Below are 12,759 nucleotides of genomic sequence, written 5' to 3'. Positions count from 1 at the left end.
ACTTCAGAATTCATCCGGCTACTCTTGTCTGCTGTTATGTCATCAATAAACACAAGTGACCCAGTGCCATTGAAAGCCATGCATGCCCATGCCATCACGTTGCCTCCACCATGTTTTACAGAGGATGTGGTGTGCCTTGGATCATGTGCCGTTCCCTTTCTTCTCCAAACTTTTTTCTTCCCATCATTCTGGTACAGGTTGATCTTTGTCTCATCTGTCCATAGAATACTTTTCCAGAACTGAGCTGGCTTCATGAGGTGTTTTTCAGCAAATTTAACTCTGGCCTGTCTAATTTTGGAATTGATGAATGGTTTGCATCTAGATGTGAACCCTTTGTATTTACTTTCATGGAGTCTTCTCTTTACTGTTGACTTAGAGACAGATACACCTACTTCACTGAGAGTGTTCTGGACTTCAGTTGATGTTGTGAACGGGTTCTTCTTCACCAAAGAAAGTATGCGACGATCATCCACCACTGTTGTCATCCGTGGACGCCCAGGCCTTTTTGAGTTCCCAAGCTCACCAGTCAATTCCTTTTTTCTCAGAATGTACCCGACTGTTGATTTTGCTACTCCAAGCATGTCTGCTATCTCTCTGATGGATTTTTTCTTTTTTTTCAGCCTCAGGATGTTCTGCTTCACCTCAATTGAGAGTTCCTTAGACCGCATGTTGTCTGGTCACAGCAACAACTTTCAAATGCAAAACCACACACCTGTAATCAACCCCAGACCTTTTAACTACTTCATTGATTACAGGTTAACGAGGGAGACGCCTTCAGAGTTAATTGCATCCCTTAGAGTCCCTTGTCCAATTACCTTTGGTCCCTTGAAAAAGAGGAGGCTATGCATTACAGAGCTATGATTCCTAAACCCTTTCTCCGATTTGGATGTGAAAACTCTCATATTGCAGCTGGGAGTGTGCACTTTCAGCCCATATTATATATATAATTGTATGTCTGAACATGTTTTTGTAAACGGCTAAAATAACAAAACTTGTGTCACTGTCCAAATATTTCTGGACCTAACTGTATACCCAGTTGTAGTGTGAAACGTTGCCTGACTTGGTGGATCGAAGAAAATTTAGAAAAACCCCTTGGATGCTGTCTACTTTTCTTCTGTGACATGGTAACCAAGAGGATTCCCTTGGATTTGACTTGCGTCACTTATCCTGGATTTAGGCTTTCACTTAAGGTGCTGCAAACAATTTATTTATGAGGTTTTATCTTTGGGTCAGTACGAATACAGTGATACCACATTTATATAAATTTTTTGAATGTTTTGCTGCTTTTACACAAACAAAGCAAGTGTATAGACAAAATATTTTTTTTTTGCATCACTCTATTCTGAGATATTTATACTGACAGCTGTTTGGTAGCTTCTTTTGCTGGACAAGATGACGTTTTCAGTGATACCGTTTTTATATACAGTACATTTGACTTTTTGATCACATTTTATTCCACTATTTCAGCAGTATGATAACACAGTTTTTTGCCACGTTCTTTATTTTTCGGTGTTCACTGAAAGGGTTAACTAATGTGACAGTTTTATAGACTGGGTTATTCTAGATGCGATGATGCCAAATATGTGTACTTTTTAGTTTATTTTTACATAAATATTAGTATAATTTATTTTTTTTATGTTTTTTTTCTTATTTGGTCGGGGGAATGTAATCAACAGTTTGTAAATTGGCAAAAGCAGTAACAGACACCCAAGTGGTTCGCTGGGACGCGTCCAACATGCAGCACTCCAGTGAACAGTTCAGTATAAACAATGAAGACCATTATTATCGACTGCTCTATTCTAGTATCTTACTGGCCTCCGCTAACTGAAATGGCAATTGAAGTTTAATGTGGATAAATGTAAGGTCATGCACTTGTGTAGAGGAAATAAAATGTATAACTATGTACTCAGTTATAAAACACTGGGTAAAACGGTCACTGAAAAAGATTTGGGTGTATGGGTGGACGGCAAACTCAACTTTACTGACCAGTGTCAGGCAGCTGCTGCCAAGGCTAATAATATAATGGGATGCATTAAGAGAGGCAGAGATGGTCAAGAACATAGTTTCACCTCTACAAGTCACTAGTGTTACCACACTTAGACTAATGTGTACAATTTTGGTCTCCAGTGTATAAAAAATACTGAATGAATGAAGAGCAACCAAGTTTATTAAAGGAATGGGTGGAATGCAATACCAAGACAGGTTATTCAGTTTGGAAAAAGGAAGCCTTAGGGGGGCTTTACACGTTGCGACATCGCTATCGATATATCGTCGGGGTCACATCGTTAGTGACGCACATCCGGCGTCGGTAGCGACATCGCAACGTGTAAATCCTAGGTCCGACAATGAACGATCACACAAGCGTACAATATCGCTGATCTGTGTAACGTCATTCATCTCCATAATGTAGGTTCGACCGCAGGTACAATGTTGTTTGTTGTTCCTGCAGCTCCAAACATCGCTGTGTGTAAACCCACAGGAGCGAAAAACATGTCCTTACCTGCGTCCCGACGGCAATGCAGAAGGGAGAAGGTGGGCGGGATGTTATGTCACGCTCATCTCTGCCCCTCCGCTTCTATTGGCCGGTCGATTAGTGACATCGCGGTGACGCCGAACGCACCTCTTCCTTGAAGGAGGGATTGTTCGGCAGTCACAGCGACGTCGCTGAGCAGGTATGTGTGTGAAGCAATCACCACATATCGCATGTGCGATTGGGTCGGGTGCTATCGCGCTGGACATCGCTAGCAATTGCTAGCGATGTCGCAACGTGTAAAGCCCGCCTTAGTGGCAATCTTATTACAATGTACAAATATATAAGGGGACAGTATAGAGCTCTCTCTAATGACCCTTTTAAACCTAGGCCTGAAGGGACAAGAAGGTAAATCATAATCACAGATGCAGATTCTCTACTGCAAGAACAGTGAGACTATGGAAATCTGTGCCACATAATGTTATAATGATTGATTCACTATTAAAATTTAAGACAGGACTGGTGCCATTCTTGAAAAACATAATATTACTGGTTATGTGCACTAGATGATTGTGTGATGGGGCAATGATTCAGGGACATAGTCTGATTGCTGTATGTGAAGTCGGAAAGGAATTTTTTTCCCCAATGTGGCAATTACTATCTGCCCCATGGGGTTTTTGCCTTCCTCTGGATAAACATGTTAGGATAGGTCATGGGTTGAACTCGATGGACTTAAGTCTGCCTTCAGCGTCAAACACTCTGAAACTGGGCTGCGTGTCTATTGAGCACTGACTACCGGGGCCTGCGCTAAGCCCTAACGTAAGGGGAGCACCGGTATTGCACTCATGGTATTGTGGCGGGGGGTGGTTGTGAGTCTGCTAACTTCGGTTTGGTCCTGAGGTGGCTGCGTTGCCTTGGCTTTGTGCACTTCTCTTTCAGGTTTTTATTCTTGGGTGGAGGAGTCACTGGTCTCTCCGGGTTTCGTCCCTCTTTCTCTCCCCAGTCTGCAGGTGCTCAGACTAAACCGCTTAGGCTGAGCTTTTCAGTCACTCTTTCTCTTTCGCTGTCCTATTCGTTAGACCTCTCAAAGCCAGGCACTGCACTCTCTCTCTCAGCCGCTGATCAGATAGATTTCTCTGGAGTCAATCCACCTTCTTACTTAGCTCTTTTGCCACTGGGCAATGTCTGTGCTCCCTTTAGTTTCCAGCTCTCTCTACTTTGGCACTCTTTTCTGCTCTTTGCACTTTTTACCACCACGCCCTACCTAAACCAACACAGACTAATATACCAACTACAGGGGGTTTAGGCTAGTCCAAGTGCACAGAGATCAAAGGGTAGCATCGTCTCTTAAAGTTAGTGTAATTTAATCCTATGTAGGGACTGACCCCCTATAAAGGCATCACCCCATCTCTCCCATGCACAAATGGCCTGTTATAATGTCTCTTAAACATTGTACTTTTGTCTCAGAAATTAATTTGCAAACCATCCTAAAGAAGGTGCCTTTGTGTTCTGAAAGGTGGCAAATATTTTCCTGGCGAGCCAATAAAGGTATCACTCCTAAAATACTTTTGTCATTTTTGGGGCATAAGTACTTATATTTGGCTAGTTTCTATAGCAACAGTTTCTTTGTTATATTTAGCCAATTTTTTTTGAGCTATGGGGCTGAGCTCCCAAGCATGTATCACTATTTGCTCTGGATACATTATGAATATGTTCATATGGAGTTTTTTTTTTATTTACAGGCAAGAACTCCAATGGGTTTTGACAAGTTGTTTTTTACACATTTGTTTTGAGAAGTTTTGATTTGATAATTTCAAGTTTTGAAACAATTTAACAAGAAAGTGACACTTTTCAAAACTTAATTGTAAAAAAACTCTTGTAAGAATCAATAGGAAGAGAATTTTGAAGGTTTTTTTGTGGATTTTGATTCAGATCTGATAGAAAATTATAAAAAAAAATCCATATAACAAAATTCTGTGTGAACAAAATCTAAAGAGGAGATTTTATTATTGTATTCAGTCTGGTTTGCAGTAGCCATAACATCACCACTGAAATCTGTAAAAAATAGACCAAGCCAGTGGTGAATAGTCTGGTCTGGAGGAGAAAAAGGTGAGTAACAGCTCTATTTCTTTGGAGGTTTTTTTAAACCAGTTGAACCTTATAGGGGAGGGGGAGAATGTATACTTGAAAAATCCATGTAACTTTTTTTTTACTGCACAACAAAAAACAAAAGAACCCCCAAAAGCATCAAAGCAAATACCTGGCCTGCTGTTCTTTTCCTTTTTCTTTCCCCCAATAAAAGCTAAGTAATAATTTATATGTACCCCATAATGAAGTTACTTAAAGGGAAGGTGTTGCGGATTTATATAATCCAAACAATGATTACTTGTAAGATAACATGAAGTTATAATGTTGTCTTGCTTTAAATAAAGATGTGTTTCAGTTTTTCTAATGCTGGAAAGCTGAAAATGGGGGCTGCCATTTTACATTCCAAGTTTTAGAACGACAGTGCAGGCTCAATTTACAGCACCTCATGGACATAGGCGATAGTAGTCGGATTCTGACCCCTTTAGTTTTATTACAACTGAAATGGTAACGTCTATGTGGGCTGCCCAATTCACAGCCGTGGGTGTGTTCAGCCGCCATTTTTCCATAGCCCATGCTTTCGGCTGGGCTGCATTTTTCCCCTACAGCCAGGATCTGAAAGACCAAGCAGTACCATCCTAACAGATCCTAGAACAGTAACGTTACCAACAGCTGGAGCGTTGTACAGCGGTGGAATACTGTCTGCATTGACACCCCCTCCCCCCACTCCACCCAGCCCCGCTCTCCCCCCACCGCCGGCGTCCATGCAGCAGAGATGTGTGTGTGTTTGTTTGTGTGCATGGAGAGCATGTGAGTACCGGCACCCCTCCCCCCTCTACCGCTGCTACTGTCTCCACTGACACCCACCCGCTCTCTCTCTAATCCTGTCCTATGTGATATTGTCTGCTGAGCCGTGTATCTAATCCTTTCCTGTGTGATACAGCAACTCAGCAGGCAGTATCTAAACCTATCCTGTGTCATACTGCCTGCTAAGCTATGTATCTAATCCTCTCCTATGGGATACTGTCTACTGAACCATGTATCTAATCCTCTCCTATGTGATACTGCCTGCTGAGTCGTGTATCTAATCCTATCCTATGTGATACTGCCTGCTGAGCCGTGTATCTAATCCTCTATGTGATACTGCCTGCTGAGCTGTGTATCTAATCCTCTCCTATATGATACTGCCTGCTGAGCGTGTATCTAATCCTCTCCTATGTGATACTGTCTGCTGAGCTGTGTATCTAATCCTCTCCTATGTGATACTGCCTATAACAGAGAACAATAGAGGAAAATAGTGATTTGATGTGTTCTTATGCCTGATGGTCCTGAGGAAGGGAGCTGATACTCCAGAAACGCGTAGACCTGTGCAAAATAAAGATCCATTAATCTGAATACCTGAGAAGTGATCATTGGCGCAGCTCAAAAAAACCCTATTTTCCTCTATTGTTCTCTGTTATCTGCAGTCTGGGTTGCTGCTGCCTTGATCAAAACTTTCCATGCCTGCATAGTAGTTGTGACTTTCACAACTTCACTTGGTGAGTATTACTGCTCCCTGTCTCTACCCCGTGTGTTATTGGGGTAAAACCCTATTGCGCTTCTTCTCCACAGCTTTTTACTCATGTGATACTGCCTACTGAGCTGAGCCATGTATCTACTCCTATCCTATGTGACACTGCCTGCTGAGCCATGCATCTAATCCTCTCCTATGTGATACTGCCTGCTGAGCCATGTATCTAATCCTATCCTGTGTGATACTGCCTGCTGAGCTGTATCTAATCCTATCGTGTTATACTGCCTGCTGAGCTGTATCTAATCCTATCCTGTGTGATACTGTCTGCTGAGCCATGTAGCTAATCCTCTCCTATATGATACAGTCTCCTGAGTTGCTGTATCTAAACCTATCCTGTGTGAGACTGGCTGCTGAGCTGTGTATCTAATCCTATCCTGTGTGATACTGTCTCCAGAGCTGGGTATCTAATCCTATTCTATGTGATACTGCCTGCTGAGTTGTGTATCTAATCCTATCCTATGTGATACTGCCTGCTGTGCCGTGTATCTAATCCTCTCCTATGTAATACTGCCTGCTGAGCCGTGTATCTAATCCTCTCCTGTGTGATCCTGTCTGCTTAGCTGTATCTAATCCTCTCCTGTGTGATACAGCAACTCAGCAGACAGTATCTAAACCTATCCTGTGTGATACTGTCTGCTGAGCCATGTATCTAATCCTATCCTGTGTGATACTGTCTCAAGAGCTGGGTATCTAATCCTATCCTCTGTGATACCCTCTGCTGAGCCGTGTATCTAATCCTATCCTGTGTGATACTGTCTGCTGAGCCGTGTATCTAATCCTCTCCTATGTGATACTGCCTGCTGAGCCATGTATCTAATCCTATCCTATGTGATACTGTCTGCTGAGTCATGTATCTAATCCTCTCCTATGTGATACTGCCTGCTGAGCCATGTATCTAATCCTCTCCTATATGACACTGCCTGCTGAGCCGTGTATCTAATCCTATCCTGTGAGATACTCCAGCTGTCCTTGGTGACACTTTATACATTTCTGGTCACCAGCAAAATGGCTCCGCACTGTGATCCTAAATTTCATTCTCTGTTCCTTTGGAAACACTTAGGTTGGGAGGGGGAGCTGTGACATCACACACAGGAGAACAGACTCCGTCCACTTTACTGCAGCTGTAATCCAGGCTATTTCTACAGTGGGATTTCTGTAGGATTTCAGCAGCTGCTCCTACTAGTGTTTAACAGTTGAAAATATCAAACTTTTTTTTTTTTTTTTTTTTTTTTTTATATTTTGCTCAATTAAAAACAAATAATATTTAAACAAAACATTAATACTTTACAGTTTTTCAGTTATTGAAATTTTCTTTTTTTTGGATGACACCTTCCCTTTAAAAAAATAACCATTCTTGTAAAGCACAAGCCTTCATATAGCTACATCAAAATAAGGTGTGACTTGTATTATGAAGAATAAACATATAAACAAAGCCCTAAATAACTGATTGGTGTAATCTGTTTATCATTTGTGAAGAATCTATTAAAAATTGTATGAAAACCCTGCATAAAAATATTTAACAATATACAGCAAAGAATAGATTCAACTTTTTTACCAATCGATTTTATGAATGATTTGATAAATGTAATAAACAGATATTTTGGCATTGATTTACTATTTTATTGGTCGTCAGTGCAATTAACATTATATTAGAAATCTATACTGGCTTACCAGACTTATTTTTCCTTTGGTTGCTAACATCTGTGTACATTGCTTTCACAACTAGGCAATATCCAGTGAATAAACTTGTTTCTTCCTTTGATGAATAATCTGCTTCATTTTCACAAATCCATTTAAGCCTAATTATTTAATAAAATATAAAGATGCTCTGCAGAGATAATAGTCCAGAAATATTACAGATATAAAAAGGAAATGTGAGAAGGAAAACAAACAGGATTTAGAGTCACTTACTGAAAAGTACGGTTGAATTGTTGATGAAATGAACATATTATCGCTCCGTTAACAACTTTCTGTTCCTTGCCCAAACTTAATTGCCGGGTACTTGAACCTGTTCATGTTGGAACAGACAGCCATTTAGTGCAGCATGAGATTTACAAATTGGAAAGCAATGTAAACTACTGTTTGTCTGGATTAATGCTCAAGTTTATGTTCATTTAATTAATTTTTGAGAAATAAATACACCAGAGGGAAGTAAAAACAATATAAAAGGTTATAAATGATATAAACATAAAACCTGGGAAGTAGGTAAGCAATTAACGGTGGAGAAAGCTAGAATTCAATGGAGAATGGGACTATAACTTATACAGGGCATTCCTACTTTAAGACACTTTAATGAGCATGAATCCCTCTTTAGTATATATAATGGATATCAGATTGGTGGGGAATTGACGCCCCATACTCCCATTTGTCAGCAGAAGTGGAACGGTTCCTTACATTAGATATTACTGATGGGGCCCCACCTGTATGTTGGTCAGATGTATGGGCCCTTTTAGCATTCTATATCCTATCAAGACATGCATGTCGCCATCATGTAATAGCTTCACCAGTCTTGTCCACTTCCTGTATCAATGCCCCCCCATCCTAGGCCCTTCCTGTAATAATCCCCTCCATTTTTGCCCCTTTGTGTAAAAATGTCCCCCATCTTGGGCCCCTTTCTGTAATAATTTCCACCATCCTGGGCCCCGTTCTGTAACAATGTCCTCCATTTTGGCCCCTTTATTTTTTAAATCAGATAATTTTTTTATTAAACATTTTTGATACAGAAAATGAAATACTCATTTTTATACATAAAAGTATGGAAAACAATAAAACAATTCGTCTCCCCCCCCCCCCACTCCCAGTAAGTTCCCCAATTCGGCTCAGCATACAAATATATTCACATGTACATCTATATTCATGTATATATCGAGGAATAGTTCAACAATCAACAGCAACATTTATGTTTTCTGACTGGAACGCACAAAGTTCATCTACATAATCTTACAAATCCCATTCCATTAAAACAGACCCGCTAACAATGCTTTAGCCCATGTCAGTGCCAGATTGAGGGTTTGGCCCTGTTATTTAATGATGTTCCGTATCCTGAGCCCCTTACTGTTATATTGTGCCCCATCCTGAAATAATGTCCTTCATCTTGGGCACTTTATTTAATAATATCCCCCATCCTAGGCTCCTTCCTGTAATAATGTCCTTTTCCTGGCCCCTTCCAGTAATATGCTTAATAATGTTCCCTCATCCTGGGTCCCTTCCATTCATAATGCCCCCTCATCCTGGTCAGTGTTCTATACAATGACTAGCCAAAGGGTAACATATTTTGAACTTTTGACTTTCAGGCTCCATATCTCACCATCCACTACAGCATCAAATGTGAAACTACCTACTTTTTATGGAAAAGGAAGGAAATTCCGGCACTGTGGAGTGTATCAGTTACCACTCAGGATAAATTTCCAATTAGTTTATTGCTGTTCATTATAAAAAGTGAAGCATGTATAATATCTCCATACAAAAACTTCCAGCGTGTAGAAAAAATATTGACAGTGCTACACGTTTCGGCTACATATTGTAGCCTTTGTCAAGCCAACCTATCTCATACATAGATTAGACTTGCAACTACAGTATTTAGCATATGATTAGTTATGCAGATTCTTGTCATGTCACTGCGTTGTTACTGTTTTGCTCCTAAAATTATTATTATTAGATTATTTTGTAAATGTAACTTTTGGCTTTCAACACTGCCTGAATCCTTCTGGGTATACTCCCAATCAGATTCAAGCATGCCTCGACCGAAATCTGATACCAGGTCTCTTCTACATGTTCCTAATGTTGATGTATACTGGTCGACTCACTTGAGTGTGTATACGTCTTTTTTTCCCAACTCTACTCACAAGTTTTACATTGGCTTGAGGTCTGGGGACTGTGGGGGCCAATTTGGCAACTCTACTTCATTGGCATTGGACCATTTCTTCACCAATCTCAATATGCTTTGGATCGTCCTGCTGGAATACTACGTCGTCATTTTCATACCTATAGTACTCATGTATGAAGTAATTTGTCTTGTAGGATACTCACATATAGCTCAGCACTGAGTCCATTATCGATCTGGTCAAGTATCCAATGCCTTTGGCTGTAAAACAATCCCATATCCTCCACAAAACTTGACAATTCCATCAATTTCCCTTTTTTCCTTGTTTTGCTCCAGACCCATTTGCACCCATCAGAGACTGTCTACGTTTTGTACTCTTTTTCAAACTCAAGCTAACGCATCTTATGACGATATTGAAGTCGAAGCTTCTTCACCTTTGTTTCGGACCACCATTCTAGACTTTTGTTATGTGTGTCGCATGGTGCCTGCATGGACGTTGGTAATCTCACTATTAGGCCACATACGGTACGGACCACTTCCACTGCTGTTTTTGTTGTGCCAGAAATGAAAGACCTTCTGATGAAATCCAAAGGGACAGACTTTGAGCATTAGCTCTCTTCTATAACATAGGAATGCGCGCCCTGGCAACCATCACCAAAAATATCAGTAGAGAAATTTTATAGGAGAACAATGAAGTCTCTCAAAGCTAAAGGAGAAACAAATCAGGACTGATTTCGGATGTGTAGCTTGTGACCAACCTCATTATGCTCCTCACCTTAGTCTATAAACGCTCTAAAACTGGACATGACCAAAAGCTATGGCGGAAATCACCTTCTTGAGATCTACATCTCCAACAAATTGGGTCAATGGATGGACACATTTTGTTTAATTTTGTTGGGAACCCATATAATCTTCATAAGATTTTATAGTTTGATTCCTGAAGACATAAACTTATCCCTGGCACAAAAATCATCATTCTGTTCTGTGGAGAAAGATACCCAAATGCTATTCCCACTGTATTAAAAATCTAGATGGGGCTGCTCCAATGGATTAACAAGCATAGAATAAACAGAAGAAAGTGTATCATTCCCTCACCCACACCGAGATATTCAAATGTTGAAAAATGTTGTGCATATTCAACATAACTTGGAAGAGAGAGAATAAAATGTTGAAGATGAAGGGAAAGTCCCCAGTGCAGCGGAGACTAGGTCAATAGATCTTGTGGGGCCTCAAGAAAAGGCCAGTCCAAATCCACTGATCTGATTAGTCCTAAACTTTCCCTGAGAAATCCACAACTGGAAAACTGGATCTGTCAGGCCTGGGGGAAATTTGGACTAACCGATAACACTGGGGAACAATTTGAAAAAAAAATTCTGTTGAGTTAGGTTTCTGAGCTGATTTATACTAAAATTGGCATGCTGATTCCAAAAATGTAGTCAGTTTTTTTCTATCACGTCAAGTTTTTCCTCCTCAACTTACCTGCCATAGAAGCACAATTGCACTGATTTCTGTAATAAGACTTGTTATCTGAGTACAATTCGACTCATATAGAGCTACGTGGCAACTTGTAAGAGTAGTCACAACTGAGACAGTGTGGTGAGAGGTGTGTGCAGCTCCCAATACGTCATAATTATCAATATCTTTACACAAAAAATGTATCATAGTAGGAATAAATAGGATTTGTGATAGCTTTTCTCTTTACATTGGGTGCTTAGTTGTAATTTATATATCTTTTATGATTTTTTTCTTTGTTAGTTTTCAAAGCTTGTAACTTTCCATCTTAGTGTTTTATTTACTTATGTACATATTTCCTTTGTTTCAGATCATGTCTGCTCCTTCTTCCTCTCGTCGTAAATGCCTAAACAACCCTGACTCCTTCTGCTATATTTGTGGTGTTTTCACCATTCCAGTTCAAAGAGCAAACATCAGTGCATTTGTCAAACAAGCATATTTTGCATAATTTAAAGTAAAACTCGGTGATCAAGATAAGCCATGGGCCCCTCACATAGTGTGCAAGCAGTGTGTCGAGAGTTTACGGATGTGGACCAAAGGAAGACGTGAAAAGTTGGCATTTGGTATCCCCATGGTGTGGAGAGAGCAATAAAGTCATTCCACAGACTGTTACTTCTGTTTAGTGAAAACATCAGGATTTAACAGGAAAAATAAAAGTAAAATAGAATATACAAATCTACCGTCAGCTATCAGACCAATGCCTCATTCAGCTGAAATTCCAGTGCCAGTTTTCGAACAGCTACCATCTCTAGAAGTTCTGAGTGATGTTGACGAACACAGTGACAGCAATGATGCAGAATTTGAAATTCACAAGGATTCAGTTCGTAAGGGATTTGATCAGCACAAGATAAATGATTTAGCACGTGAATTGGGCTTATCAAAAAAAGCTTCAGAATTACTAGCATCAAGGCTGAATGAGAAACAGTTACTTGAACAAGGAGCGAAGGTATCATATTTTCGTACTAGAGAAAGTACATTTTTGCAGTACTTTCGGTGTGACAGCGATTTTGTGATTTGCCATAATATTCCTGGTTTACTACAAGAATTAGGGCTTTCAATGTACAATCCAAATCAATGGCGACTGTTTATTGATAGCTCAAAGCGGAGTCTTAAGTGTGTCCTTCTACACAATGGCAATTTATATGGTGCAGTCCCTATTGGGCATTCTGTCTCTCTTTGTGAAGAACATGGAGATGTAAAGAGAGTTATTGAGTTATTGAAATATGACACACACAATTGGATCATCTGTGTTGACCTTAAAATGGTTTGCTTCCTTTTTGGTCAGCAACGTGGGTA

At 40.1% G+C, this 12,759-nt stretch overlaps 1 protein-coding gene across 2 annotated transcripts in view; it reads right to left on the bottom strand.

Moving 5' to 3' along the window:
- Positions 1-7,741: 7,741 nt before the first annotated feature.
- The window catches only part of GSDME (gasdermin E), a 199,647-nt gene continuing 194,629 nt past the window's right edge, over positions 7,742-12,759 (bottom strand). Inside the window, exons 10-11 of one of the 2 annotated variants that reach the window (XR_012724556.1) lie at positions 8,040-8,136; positions 7,742-7,956 (exon numbers count right to left, since the gene is read on the bottom strand). Coding sequence is in view for 1 of the 2 variants with exons in the window: in XM_075316699.1 (XP_075172814.1) it covers positions 8,116-8,136 (21 nt within the window). In the remaining variant the exon portion in view is untranslated. Of the gene's footprint in view, positions 8,137-12,759 lie in introns of both variants that reach the window. The other variant, XM_075316699.1, reaches the window with a different exon arrangement.

Source organism: Anomaloglossus baeobatrachus, chromosome 6 (assembly GCF_048569485.1).
Source record: "Anomaloglossus baeobatrachus isolate aAnoBae1 chromosome 6, aAnoBae1.hap1, whole genome shotgun sequence".
Taxonomy (NCBI): Eukaryota; Metazoa; Chordata; class Amphibia; order Anura; family Aromobatidae; genus Anomaloglossus; species Anomaloglossus baeobatrachus.
This window is presented reverse-complemented; position numbering and strand designations above follow the sequence as displayed.